We start from the raw sequence: 14720 nt of genomic DNA, 5'->3' as shown, positions 1-14720 counted from the left end.
AGGTTTAATTTACAAAACCTGTTTTCCTTCAAGGGATGGCAAAACGTTTTGGCCCATTCCCTCCTCCCATGTATTTCAGGATTGCTCCCATTTGGATTTTATAGTGGGAGCTGGCATTCCAATGGATATTTTAATTCAGTGTCATGGTCTGGGGAAAGGGCTCAGAGCCCCAGGAGAGGCTGAGGGAGCTGGGAAGGGGCTCAGCCTGCAGAAAAGGAGGCTCAGGGGCGACCTTGTGGCTCTGCACAGCTCCTGAGAGGAGGGGACAGCCGGGGGGGAACAGGGACAGGAGGAGAGGGAACAGGCTCAGGGTGGGCACCAGCAGGAATTTCTTTATGGAAATGATTATCAAGCATTGCAAGGTGCTGCCCAGGGAGGTTTGGAGTCCCCCATCCCTGGAGGTGTCCAAAGAAGGAGTGGATGTGGCATCAGTACTGTGGGCTGGGGACAAGATGTGGATTGGGCACAGCTTGGACTCAGTGATCCCTTGAGGTTTATTCCAACATTAATGACTCTATGACGTGGCAAGACAAATGCCATCATTTGGAACATCCCTTCTTCCTTCTTCCCCCATCTTTTATTGCTGAGCACAATGCTGTTTGGTCTGCTGGGGTCATCTATCCTGACTGGGTCCCCTCCCAGTTTCTTACACTTTCACAGCCTACTCACTAATGGGAACAGGGTGCCCAGAGAAGCTGTGGCAGCCCCTGGATCCCTGGAAGTGCCCAAGGCCAGGCTGGACTGGGCTTGGAACAACCTGAGACAGTGGAAGGTGTCTCTACCCAAGGCAGGGGTGGAATAAGATTATTATTAAGGTCCCTCCCAACACAAACCATTCTGTGGTGTGAGGAGCAGGAAAGGCTTTGAGCTGTGTAAGCACTGCTCAGCAATAACGGGAACATCCCTGAGTTATCTGTGCCCGGAACTTTGTGTTCTCAGCACAAATCCCAGGCACAGCCCCATCCCAGCCACTGTGCAGAAAATTAACTCCATCCCAGCTGAGCCCTGTGAGCTGTGCAATGGAACTGGACAGGGCAGGTGCAGCTGCAGCCCTTGGAGCTTGCTGGGACTCCAGAGCTGCACTGGGATGGTTCCCTGTCACCTTGGAAAGGTCATGGCAGTCAGGAGAGCTTCCTGATGGCTGCAGAAGGACAAACACTGGACCTATATTCAAAGACTGCTGGGAGGAGGATCTGGGAACAGCAGCTTTCCCTTAATTCCTGGGTAAATTACACAGCAAAACCTGGAAAAAATTTTTGAGGCTTCCTTTCCATTCCTTGAAGGGGCACAAAGGTGGTTTGGAGCAGCCAGCATGGAATCCCAAGGGCAAAAGGTGCTTGACTGCCTTTTGGGAAAGCTGGCAGTGCCTGTGTTGTAGGTGGTGGCTTCAGGGGGACCTTTGACACAGTCCTGTAGCACCTTTAGAGCCACGCTGGGGACAGACAGACTGATAGCTGGCTGGAAAGTTGTCTGGGCTCCCCAAATCTGCGTGGTGGGGAGCAGTGCCAAGGGCAGCTGGGAATCCCTCAGAGGTCAGTGGTTCCGTGCTGGTCCATGACTCCAGTCAGCCTGGATGGTGGCATGGGGCTTTTGGCAGGTTGAAGGAGCCTCTTAAATTGGGGGAGAGACAGGGCTGTGTCCAGGGTGACAGGGGCTGGCAGGAACCTCTGGAAGGTCAGCAAAGGCAAATGCCAAGTGCAGGGGCATTCCAGCCTTGAGCAGCAGGCCAGGCTGGGACTCCAGGCTGGAATTTCAATGCCATCCTGGGCAGAAACACTTCACTGCATGTCTTCACCATTGAAGAGATTGGTCAGGAGTGATTTGTGGATGGTAATTGCTAAATTTCATCTTTATGCTGCCAGCGGTAATGCAATATGCTTATTTATTCCCTGTGCCCCACTAAAAATCATTCAAAACCCTTTAAAGTCTGGGGTGGTTTAAAAAGAGGACAAGAAAGAATAAATACAAAGAAATTCAACAATATTTGGGGTTGGCTCAAGCTGATGGAGTGGTTTTTGTCACTGAGACAAAACCAGCTGCTCCTTTTTTTTTTTCTTTTTTTTTTTTTAATAATGAGAGCTGTCTGATTTCATATTTTTAATGGAAAATTTTGGATTGAGTGCATACTAAAAAAAAAACAGGATAGTATTACTTTGGACATGATTGCACACTGAGTGTGTGTGCTCCCAGTGTACATTATAAGCACAAGTTGTAAAGTCATATTTTTCCACTGCTGTGTGTTCTAGCTGTCAGGAATTATCCTTGATCTGCTTTCTGGGAAGCTGGAAATTTTTGGGTATTTCAAAATTCACTGATTCATCTTCTCGAGTGGTGGTGGATTGAGTCAGTTTTGACCCAGCTGCAATGTGCTCTGCAATTCTTAGGGAGATTTACTTCAGGAATTTTGAATTTTGACCTGAGTTAATTTCAGGTCAAGGTCAGTCAAAAGGTGTTTCTTTAGCCAAATGTTTTTGGGTGTTTTGGATGTGGTATTAGTTTATCTGTTTTCTGAGGCTTTGTGTTAATTGTAAGGATTTTAAAATTTCATCAAAATTTCCAAGCAATTAGTCTGAATGTTCATAGCCAAAAAACTCCCAAACACAACCTGCTGGTGTCAGGTGAGCTGTATGAATTTTCCAGTTAATACCTTGGGTTTTTGATCATTATCATCATCTTGTATGAGAAATTGTTTCAAATGGGATTCAGGCCTTGCCTGGTTCATTGTTGAATTTCTCAGCCTTTGAATAGAAATACATTCACTGGTGCAAATTTAGCCTCTTCTTTTATTCAAGAGCCCTGAACATGAAGTGTGTGTTTACGTTTTTGCATAGCTCTGCATGGAATTAAATTTTTATACAGTGACTAATTCACTTTCTGGTTTTCAGGGTGTCACTGGGTTGAGCTTTCTGCTGTGCAAGCTGTGACTTTGATCTTCAGATTTGTACAACTGCACAATATTGGCAGATGGGACATTGTCTTATAAAACACTAACGTATATTTTAATGTTCTTCAATTGATTTTTCATGAAGGTGTGAGCTTTACACATTTCCAGCCCAAGTGGACATCCATGAAATAATTAAGCCCATCTGTTTCTCCTGTTTCCCTGTAGGAAAACTTAATGAAATATGATTCTCCACTGACCTGACTCCTTAATTCACATTGTTATGTTCTTCTACAATGGGAATATAAAAAGATACCTCAATATTTCATAGCATCTGTTACCTTTAATGGATGCGAGTGATGGAAATACGTGCCAGTGGTTGAAATTTGGGGTTGGGAATTTGCAGTGAAGGCTCAACACTAGAAAAAGTGTCACTAGCAAAGTGGGGATAGGAAGAGAAGATTTCTTTCTGCTGCTCTGTTAGAATTCCCTGGTCTCACACAGCCTGAGTGAAAATGGGAAGGGAATAAATGTATTGCATTAATGTTGACAGGATAAACAATATATTGAGGAATTACTGTCCACAAACTAAAATGCCTTTTTGGGGAGTGCAATTCTGGTGGTTCCTGCACTTAGTTAGTGGTTACTTTGAGAAAAAGGTGTAAAAGTAAGTATTAATGCTCCCTAGTTTAAAAACACACAAAATAATGTTCCTGCTTTCTTGCAGACTCACTACCTCGTGTTGTAAGAAGTTACCAGTAGTTAGAGAACATTTTATTACTTCATGAAAACAAATGTTTCCTTATATGAATGGCCTTGGAAGTCCCCATCCTGAAGGACAATAAGGTTAAGACTATCCCAGCTTTGCACATAAAATCTGGATACACACACGTCAAAGTTTTCACACCGCCCAAGTTAAGAAACTATGATGCATTTATTAGTCAGAATTCTCTTTTCCCCTGCTCAAAATAATTTTCTCCTGGGAAATGCGTTGACTTCAGTCTCCCCTTTCATCATGTTTTGTAATCCATTCATAGCTGTCATAGAAGGGTTGCTGTCTGAGCTGTCCCAAGGTTAAAAGCAGCTTTGTGTTGGTCCAGGCCAGGGAAGCGCAGTCCCAAAGCCGCAGGGAGCACCGGCTCCAAGGAATGCAGGCGGCTGATCCCGACTGCCCTTCCACGCTTTAACATTTTCTTCATTCGGCCAAACAAATTTCAATACTGGATACAGCATCTTGCCAACTATTTCCCCATTTGAAATACAGAACAAAATCTAAAACTGAAATATTTCTCATAAGGAGGTGCTGCTGTACAATCCGTTCTCCTCCTGATGAAGGTTGTGGTCGATCCAATTCCAAGATTTCAGTTGGTTTTGGGAGTCAGTTTGATTCCCCTGTTATTTTGTGATCCTACACAAGGGCTGGTTGAATGATTTGTTTTTCTTCTGTGGTGCAAAACTTTTAATGTAGAAAGTTTTGGGGTATCTGGGGCTTCCTGCTTGTCACTGTCATTGTTTTGCAATTAATTGAAGACTAATTTGGTTTGAATGGGGTGAGGAAAAACTCAGGTGAAATACACAACTTCATATCCAGGTTTGGTGTAATTCAGCCCTGATTCTATGTTTTGAGATGCAGTTAGCTGAGAATTGGAAAATAACTGTGTTTGCCTAAAGTATTCCCAGATTTATGTTCCAAAGACTGCCTCTTGTTTTCTTACCTTTTCAATATTGATAACACCTTTCAGTTATTCCTTGGAGTTATTTGTGCAGTTCTTTGTACTTCTGAAAGAAAAGTGAGTCTTTTCAGAGGAATGCTGTGGTTTCTAGGTGTTTGCTAAACTGCCTGGCATATTGGATTTTGGAACAGGAGGTTCTAAAAGAAATTGGGTTATAATATTAGCTGGAATACTTGGAATGCTTTACAAAGGAAATTCATTCACAGGCATCTCAGCCAACTTCACTTGTTCAAACTTCACTATCAAGGTGTTTCATATGGGAATTACACAGCCCTTGGAACACAAGGGGGATTTGGGAAGTTTAACTCTTGGAGCTGGAATATGGCCAGATCTTTTGGACTGTCATTGGTCTGGAAATAATTTTAAGCAATCATGATGCATTTAAACTTTGTTTTACATCCTGTTGGGGAAGCTGAGCCTGTAGCACGTGGATACTCTTCATGGATGAAATGCGGTAGGCAGGAATAAAAGGAGCCTGTCCAGAGCTCCTTTTTATTGAGTTAACTTCATTAGAGGATGTTCCTGAGGTGGTTTTTTTTTTTTCTTTATTGGCGTGTCACCAGAGTTATTGTGTAACTAATTTAAATGTAATTAGATTTTTTTTTTGTGCCTGTGGTGTAGCCTTAAGCTGAGTCGTTTGTGGTATAGCTTAAAGAAAATAACTCATCAAAACAAGTGTGAAGAAAATGAAGTAAGTCTGTCTAGGTACATAATGTCAAATCCTGTTCTGTGCTCCCAAATTCCTCACTCAGCTGTACTGCTGGAAAGCTGATGAGCTTTTCATGAAGAAAATGCTATTTATGCCTGGGAATTGAGGAGTCCTGGGAACTGAGTTTGCCCAAGAAAACTTGGAAATTCAGCCATCACACATGTGAAGTCCACACACAATCGTTGCTGGGCTACTGATGTGCACTTGTCAAACCATTTCCCTTTTTTGTTGCTGTTTCACTCTGCAGACTGTCCAGCAGAAGCTCCTTTTAAAGTAAATTATTGAATTTTTAGAGTTTTGCTGTCTGTGTTAATGGATTTTGACTAAATTATTGAATTTGGAGTGTTTTGCTTAATGTTCTAACTGAATTTCTTTGCTTTTCTTTCAGAGCATTCAGTCAGAAAAGAGCTGCAATTGAGAAAGAATATGCACAGGTAGGTTCTGGAATAATTTTGATGGCTGTGGCATTGTTCTGTTGGTAAAATTAGTTAATCAGCAAATTATCATGGTGTATACTTTGTTCATTTATCTTTTCCGTAAGTTCTTACCATGAAATGTGTTGAAGCTCTGAATCAGTTTGATCTATACAGGACTTAAGCCCATTCTGTATTTTCATGTATTTTGACTTGAGGAAGTTCTTGAGTACATAAAACATTTTTAACATTTTTTCCCAATTGTTACAAAGTCAAACTCCATGTGGTTTTCTCAGAAGTCAGTGTGAAATTTGAGTGAAAGGTAAAATCAGGTCAATTAGAGGGAGAGGAAATGTTCTGGCTTACTCGATCCAAAATAAATTTAAATTCACATTCTTCAGTAAGAGCAGCTTTCCATTCATCTGAAATAAAAGCAGATTTGGCCTCATGCTTGTGATAGGGAGTGGAATGAATTTTGATTTGTTTGTGAGAAAAGAGGGAGGATTGCTTTTTCTCCCCCAGTCCAAAATTAGAAAGCATCTAATAAGGGGCAGCTGCCTGTTTAATTTACAGTAAAGGCTCTTGGAGCTTAAGTCCAAGTACAACAGATTAAAAATACATTAATTTATTTTAAAATAGATTAAAGGTAGAATGAAATCCAAGGGAGTGAGCTGGTGGAGCTCAGTGTGCCATAAATCCAACTGGAGATGTGCCTGACGTGGAATGTGAGAACACAAGCTGTCACCAGGCTGCTTCCAAGAGCAGTTGTAGGATGTCATGTTAAACATCCTTTTAGTCCCCAGTGCTGCATCACCCCCAAAATACACGGAGCAAACTTGTTCTGGGGCCAGGCTTCACTGTCAGTTGGGAAAAGCTCATTCCTGTGCCTGTGATGGATGAGGTTTCAGTGCTGGATTTTCTGCATGTCTTCTCAGCCTAACACCCACCTGAAAACCCTTCCTACAGCACGTGGAATTTGTGCTCAGTTAAGCCCACTCACTGACAACAGTGCCATAAGTTACTGGTGCTCCCATTCTTCCTCCAGTTTTGAGTTTACCTTGGCAAGTATCAATTCCATTGGCAGCTGAACTAAATTTGATTAAATACCTGAATTTTTCAATGATGGTGCCTCCTGAAACTGTGGTTAAAAATGTGTGTTCTTGAGTGATGTTTTTTTTCACTGATGTAGCAAATGTAACACCAGTTCTTAACACAGTTATCCATTAGACACTGGGAATGTGTTTTATATGCAGAGACACAACAGTCACTGCATTTAGGGAATAGTCTTGATAAGTTGGAAAAATAATTACACTGCGCTTCAGAAAGCTCAGACCTAACAACTGAGGCTTTCAGCTCTTTGGATTTAACGCCCCCCCAGCTTTGCAGCAATGCAGCTGCAGCATTTGAGAGTCACTGAATAGCTGTGTCTATGAATGAAGTCTTGTGGGATCGCTTCCTCGGATTGCTGATAAGTGCACAGCTCCAAAACAATGTTGGATGCTTCTTCTAAAAGGATTTCTGTTTTGGAGGTGGTAATAAAATTGCACATAAAGCCTTTTGGGGAGAGAAGTTGTGCTCCAAATAAATGGGAAGTCGCATTCATCTGCAGTGAGATATTCCTTTTAAACCAGTTCCAAAGGGAGTTGGAAATGCTCAGTAGTTTATGAAGCCAGATTTTTAAACCTTTTCACAGATTCTCCCCAAATGCCTCTTGTCACCTTAGGGAATTTGGAATATTCTGACATCTGACTTTTTTTTGGCAAGTTAGAAGCAGTGGAAGGGTGGCCAGTGAAAATCAGTTTCCCAGAACTGAAGGCTTTGTTGGTTTAAAAAAAATTGTAGGTTGGTGCCCTGCACTTGGGTGCCAAGTTTCTAAACACAGAGTGCTTTTGTTGGGAGCAGGAGAACCTGTCCAAAGGCAAGTGAAACACTCCAGCCCTGTGTTTATAACTTGCCCCTAATTACATGGTAAGTGGTGCAAATGTATGTGATGAATTACAGGGCCTGGATTTAAATTCCCCTGCTCTTATTTTGTCCAAGTTTTTTTGCATTGTGTTTTCACCTGTTGCCTTTGAAGGTTTTTGGAGCTATTTTTTGTTTATTGCCCATCTCCAGTGGGTTCTTTGCTGGCTTTTCTAGGCTGTGCTGTGGTATAAATGGGAGAAGGATCCAGTGTATCAGCAATTCTGCAGTTTTCTAGATCAATTGGGATTCTGCACTCAGCTCTTCCCCTTGTATTTTTGGTCCTGCATTATTTAATATATGCTTAGAGGCTTACCTTAATATTCAGAAATGAGAGTTCAGAAAGGTTCTCATTTCCCACTAACAGTATGCCTGCTAATAGCATTTAAATTGCAATTTTATATTGTTATTATTAGCTGTTCTCCATGATTAATAAGCTACCTGAAATCAGTGCCTGAGAATACTCTTATGGTGAAAAAACAGTTTACTGAATGTGTGCTTTTGCTGCTACCTACAAAAAAAAATGTTTTACCCAGCATGTTAAATAGGTAAAATGTTGGTTTTTTGGGGGTTTTTCTTGAGATTATAAATACATCTCTGCTACAGTTACTATTATTTCACACTTTTAACTCAAGAGACCAGTCCCTCACAGTCTGGGAACACACAGATGACCTTCCTTGTCATGTTTTGGTTTTGCTTGATGTTTCATTATCATTGTTTCAGAGTAAAACGTGACTCCAGGCAATCAGCATGGCCTGGCCCCTTGGAATTTGCAAGTAACCTCAAGGAGGTTGAGTTTCCCTGCATGCTAATGAGTTTCTAATTGTAGTACCTCAGCGAAAGGCACTGATGTTCTACAGAAAAGGTGGGAGAGCCCATTCCCTGAGCTACATTTCAAGTGAGGCACAAGTAGAAGTGTCTGTTCAGTTTGGTTTTTTTTTAAGAGGCAGTAATTATTAGGATTTTTTTTCTCCTGTGTGTGTTTTCTAGAGGTCAGATGAACACTGAAGAGCTGTGGGTGCTCAGTAAAACCAGCTTATCGGTCATCAGGAAGGGACAGGGCACTCGGTGTTGATTGCTTCTCTGTGGCACTGAGAAACTTCATGCATTTAAAACATTTTCAAACGTGGAGAAAAGAAAAGTTAATGTAGTTTCTAGCCACAGAGTCCTGCTGGCAGCTCCTCATATCCATGGCAGTGGTCAGGAGAGGAGTGTGAATAAGATGAAATGGATGTGAGAGGGAAAAGCAGCTGGAGGTGGAAGTGAGAGGAGCAGGAAAGGTGGAGAGGTGGATGTAAGCAGACACCGTGGCCACCCTTACCCATCTCCCTCACCCTGTGTCTCACCAGACCTAGAAAACACACTCATTTCAAGGCATCAGAATATATGCATTAATATTTCCTACAAATTTACAATATTCCTATGGCAGTTTCTGTCAGTATAATGTGTGCATGTGTATACATAATATATAAAGCAGATACGTAACATGATTTATTTTATATCTTTACATATGTATTTTATATATTATTTATTTATATATTTGCTAGAATGTACTGGTTTTCTATTGTTTAAAAGCAAAATAGAAGCTGACCATTTCTTTTACCACGTTCTAACAAGGGTGCCAAGCTGCCCAGTGCCTTTTGAACAATTATTCAGAGGATTAAAATCATAAGGGTTTAAATCAGACATTCCCACCATGTCTTAATAACTTCTGCCATGGCTAAGTTTTTTTTCCTTTGCTGTTCTTTATCATGTATTCCAACACTTTGTGAAAATTAACTTTATCATATAAAGACTGGAAAGGTGATGGTATTACACTTGTAAGGAATGAGAGAAATGGAATGGATTTTAGCCAAAATACCACAAATCTCTGATAGAATGGATACCAAAATACATTTTGAAAATACACTGGTTTATTGGAGCGTTTCAGTGGTGACTGCAGGAGCAGGAGGATGGCAGACACTGCACAGGAACAGCTGGGAGATTTGGGAATGGTACTGGGGAGCTCTGGAAATAGAACCCTGTCAGCATGGAACACCAGTCACCTGGGTTCATTCCTAAATCCCACCAGGCAAAACAGCTGCAGCCTGGCAAACACAGCCTTACAACAGGCTTGGAACACAAAACAAAAATTCCAGGGTGAAGCAAATTCTTTCCTCTGCCTCTGAGCCTGAACCCCTGGAGCGGCAGGAAAAAATAACTTGAGGTACCTGCCCTGCAAAGCCAGCAAGCAGCTTTCCATGAGATCATTGCCTGCAGTCTGGGCAGAATTGCTTGGAGTTTTTAATCCCAAAGGATGCAGGAGGTTGCTGTGGGAGAGCAGGAAGAGATTGTGGATTTTAAGGGTGGGTCCCGACTTGGGGACAAACAAGGAGCAGCCGTGGGTTGACTGCTCAGGAGCTGTTTTGTTAACAGATGAACTTAAGTTACTTGTTTCTTCCTGTGAGGATGATTTTAGAGTTGCTGCAGTGCTAAACCTCCCTCTAGAGTGTTTCTGTATTACTTGAGACATTGGTCTTGGTTTTGTTTTATGGTGAAATTGATGACTTCTGTAGTCAAGCAGTAATTTTAAAAAGCCTGGGAAATCAGTTTTGGTGTGTGTATGGAAGATGTATTTTTAAGACTTAGGACACTTCATCTTTTAAGGAATTTGAATCTTCTGTATTCCAGATCCTGTGAGGAGAGTTCAGTTCATAATTAGCTCATATGCAGAAACTAGGCTGGTTTTTCTTTTATCTCAGGCTTATCTTTGAAAGGAATTTAGCTGTCATCCTGTGATTTCTCTGCAGAGAAACTTTCACTTGTAGTACATGAGTGGATTATGTTGAAACTTCCATCCTGGTTATCCTGAGCTGAATGGCTGCTGTATCTGGATGTATTTGATAGCAATTAATTTGAAAGGTAACAGATTGCTTTGAAACCCACCTGTGTATTTATTGTACTTTCAAACTTTCTGTAGGAAACACTAGGAAAAACTCAGAGTTAAATCTTTTTCCAGGAATGAACTCACTGAGTGTCTGCAAGTATTTGTTTGTGTCTGTTTTAAAAGAGAGGCAAAATATTAAAACAAACAAACAAACAAACAAACCCAGCCTGTAAGAAGTGACCCTGGAGGCCTGAGGTGCTCCATGTGCACCACTCACAAGTGTGGCAGAGCTTTGAGGTACCTTCTTCCTACTTTATTGGTAGTGTTGCAAACCATTTTAGCAGGCATTCGGTGTGTTGGTTTAATTGCATATTAAATCCATGGTGTTGTCCACCAGCACTGGGGAATGTTCTCCTCCCAGCCCAGAGCCTGGAGGAGACTTTGTGCTGGTCTTTATCCATAAAGTTCCGTTTTTTCCCAGTAGTGGCTGTATGAATGTGGCACCTTTTTCTCTTAACAGAGTTATTTCTTGTCTGTGCAGAGAGAACAGCTACTGAAATCCTACAATCCAAGCTCTGACTTGAATATTCCACCTTTCCTGCTGTAGGAATTTCTGTAGGAGAGGGCAGCAGACCCACGGACTCTTAGTGTGTGACTTTATTTTGGATATTGCTGCCTGATCTGCTTGGGGGAGTGGGAAAAGCTGTATCCATGAAACCTCTGGATCCCATATCAGAAATGCCAGAGCCATTCAGGGCTATTCCTGCACTGAGTGATGTTGTCCCGTGGATCCTTAAGGGCTGTGAGGCTCCTCTTTTTCCTTCCTTTGGAAACTTGCTGTGGTTGATCCTGTCTGTCACAGACAACCATGCCAGGCAGATTTGTTTGTAAACAACCTGTGCTGCTTTCCATGGGCTTCCTCCTGCTCTTCCATGGACCCTGCAAACCAGGGAGGGTGAGGAGCCTTCAGAAGGAGCTGATTCTTGCTTGGAGATGATGCCTTTGGTTGATACCTGTGAATTATTCCCTGTGAGGGTGGAGAGGTCCTGGCTCAGGGTGCCCAGAGCAGCTGTGGCTGCCCCTGGATCCCTGGAATGTCCCAGGTCAGCTTGGATGGGGCTTGGAGCAACCTGGGATAGTGGAAGATGTCCTAGCCCGTGGCAGAGGGTGGCACTGGATGATCTTCAAGGTCCCTTCCAACCCAAGCCATTCTGGGATTCTGTGATTTAAGATAGCTATTTTGGATAATCACTGGTGTTTTCTAAAGAAGCTTTGGATTCATGAGGTAGAAAAAACCTCAGCGTAAGACCTGTGTTTCAACCTGGGTTATAAGCACTTTAAGTCTTTGTTCCTTGTCATATGCCTGAAAATCTCATATGTAGTGTGGAATGCCTGTGATTTCAGATACACCTGGAGCCTGGACTGTTTTGTTAGTTTGTTTTAAATCTCATCACGACTAACTTTGCATTTTTTTGGGAGAGGATCCCAAGTGGCAGCACTTCCCAGTCACTGCCTGGCGTGGAGCTCATGCATATTGATGGCCTGGTTTGGTCCTTTCAGCCACGGTGGTGCACAATGCATCAGCAGAACTTGCTGCTTCCAGAAACAAAACACCTGCCTGGTGCTACCTTTGGATTATGTTCTCCATTCAAAGCACTGGGATATCCATGAGCAGGGCAGGAAAATGAAGTGTAGGACTCCGTGGCTATTCAGGCCATTCTTCCCAAAAAAGCATGGAGAATCAGTGGCCGTGAAGGCCACAAAGACTGAGCTGCTCCATTTCATAAATGGTTAGGAACACTATTGTGAATTTTAGAATAACTTGTAGAGACAAGTTTGACAAATCAGATGTTATAATGGGATTATTGATACCATTCTGCACTTGTCACAGTTCAACCTCTTAGTGCACGTTTCCCTTTTTTCCCCCAAACAAGAAGCTCTTTAGAATTCTCTATATTAAATGTCCATTTAACATTTAATATAATATACTTTGCCCGGAACAAAGACTGTGGGTCTATGAGTGACATTCCAAACAATATTATCGTTGACCTTCTCTTTTTATGTAGATTTTGCATTCAGTTGTTCGTGTACTTTTCTGTCTCCAAAAAACACATGTCAGAACTTAAAAGTGGGGGGGAAAGTGGGATATCTGATTTTGGTCCTGTCTCACTGGTAGTTCTGTTAGAAGAAAAATGAAGATACCCTACACTGCAGCATTAGTCCATTTAAAAAGAATTTTAAAAGGCAGCCTTTTAAAAATGCTAAGCTATCCTCTACAGTTTTTATGGAATTCTTTAGGTTAAAATAATATTTCTCTAAGAACAGAGGAGGACTGTCAGCTTCTATTTTCAGTGAAAACATCTAGTTCCTTATAAAGGGGCTGCTAAGCTTAGAATTACTCTATTCCTACAAAGAAAGCCCTTCATAAAGAAACCCCATTTTTTGCTGAACTGATGCAAGCAAGTTTCTCTGAGCCTGCTTTTAGCTGTTATTTTTCTTTCCGATTACTGCGCTCAGAAGCATCCAGGGCCTGGAATTTGGATCCTTGTAAGTGGTTCTGCTTGCAGATGAAAAACTTTATTCTTCAGAGCTGCTCTTTGCTTGGCCCTTGAGCCCCACCAGTGAGCCAGGCAGTGGGTCCTGCAGCCTGTGGGGTTATCCATGAGTTCCTCTGTGGGCATCGTTTTTCCTCTGCTGCCTCAGTTTTTCTCAAGCTACCTCAGTGTTTCAGTTCTTTCCTAACCCATTCCCTTCAGTCATCCTTCCCAGCAGCTGCTTTTCTTTTTCCTGGGATTCAAGAGGGCAGGCGAGTCACAACTCAAGGCTTTCAAAATATGCACAGTGGAAACTTTGGGCCTCCAAAGTGGCAGCAGCAGCAGCGCTGAGTCATGAGTCCGTGCCAGCCAAGGCTGCTCCACCTCTCTTCGGGTTCCTTTTCCACCTCCTTCCTTGTATCTTGTCCTGGGAATACAATACTCTTCATTTCCTAGCTTTGCACACCTCACACACATCTCGGGGTTCTTTGGGTGGAGGGGATTCCTGTTCCAACCTCCTTAACCAAGCTGTAGTTTGGTGAGGCCCTTATTGCTTTGAGACTTGGAAAACCTTTAAGCATCTTGGTTCCCAAAGTGCATCCCTCAGGAGAAACATGTCATTGTTCTCGGAGAGAGCCCAGGCCTTGCCTGAGCCACCTCCTTGGCCTTTTCCCTGCTCCATTTCCCAGTCCCCTGGCAATGGTGGTGCCATGCCCTCCTCCCAGCTTTTGGGTTGGTATCAGTTCCTCAGGAAATGCATCCTGGTTTGCAGACCACTGCTGGACAGGCTCTGCAGGGATCTACAAGCAGTCAATACACCCCAGGAATGCTCTGGATGTGGGGTTGGGGGTGTGTGTTTGAGGATTTTTAAATCCCTAAAGCTTTGAGGTAGGAAGGCAAATATTTGATGCATGAACATCATCCCTTGTATTTTCTAGTGGGCCATAAACATCTCAAAAGCTGTTTTTCTCTTAACTTTCTTTTGCCTTTATTTGCATTTCTGCACCTTCTCTGTCAGCCCTGCATTTGTTCTGGAGCCATCAGTTGAGAAAAAAATCCTTTGTATCCAACATAACTCTGCCTCTATACCTAATAATAAGCATGTTCTCTGTTACAATCAAAAGACCATAACTTAGGGGAAAACAGAAAATTTCACCAGTTTGCCTGAAAATGGTACTCAGGAGAGTGTAATTAAAAAGAAAATTACTATTATTATATTAAGAAAAATTAAAAGAAAATTTATTGACTTAAAATTTTTATTAATTTAAAAAAATAACCCATAGTTATTGCTCCAAAAGTATGGAGAATGTCATTCTTTGTAGAGTTCAGTTGGTTAATTCAGCTGATTAAATTTTCTCCAATTCAGCTGGTTCAGGTGGTTGTCAAATGTTGGGCACACAGAGGTAATTCATAGGAGATGGTGTTCCTTTTTTTACTCTGAGACTTTGAAAAACTTTGATTCTACCTCCTGCACAGTAACTAAAGTGGTTTTGGGCTATGTGTTACTGTATTAAAGGAAGTGCCATTTCTGAAAAGTTATTCTTCCTTTTCTGTGTCTCAGACCTTAATTTTACTGTTGAAAAGGTCTCCACTGGTTAAATAATTTTTTTTAAAAAAGGGAG

At 42.1% G+C, this 14720-nt stretch overlaps 1 protein-coding gene across 4 annotated transcripts in view; it reads left to right on the top strand.

The window, feature by feature from the left end:
- The window catches only part of FCHSD2 (FCH and double SH3 domains 2), a 119760-nt gene that overhangs the window by 20213 nt on the left and 84827 nt on the right, over nt 1-14720 (top strand). For all 4 annotated transcript variants that reach the window (XM_064411136.1, XM_064411137.1, XM_064411135.1 and 1 more), the window contains exon 3: nt 5712-5757. In XM_064411136.1, coding sequence (XP_064267206.1) covers nt 5712-5757 — 46 coding nt within the window. The remainder of the gene's footprint in view (nt 1-5711; nt 5758-14720) is intronic.

Source organism: Passer domesticus, chromosome 2 (assembly GCF_036417665.1).
Source record: "Passer domesticus isolate bPasDom1 chromosome 2, bPasDom1.hap1, whole genome shotgun sequence".
Lineage (NCBI taxonomy): Eukaryota > Metazoa > Chordata > Aves > Passeriformes > Passeridae > Passer > Passer domesticus.
Note: the sequence above shows the minus strand (reverse complement) of the source record. Positions and strands in the feature narration are given on the sequence as shown.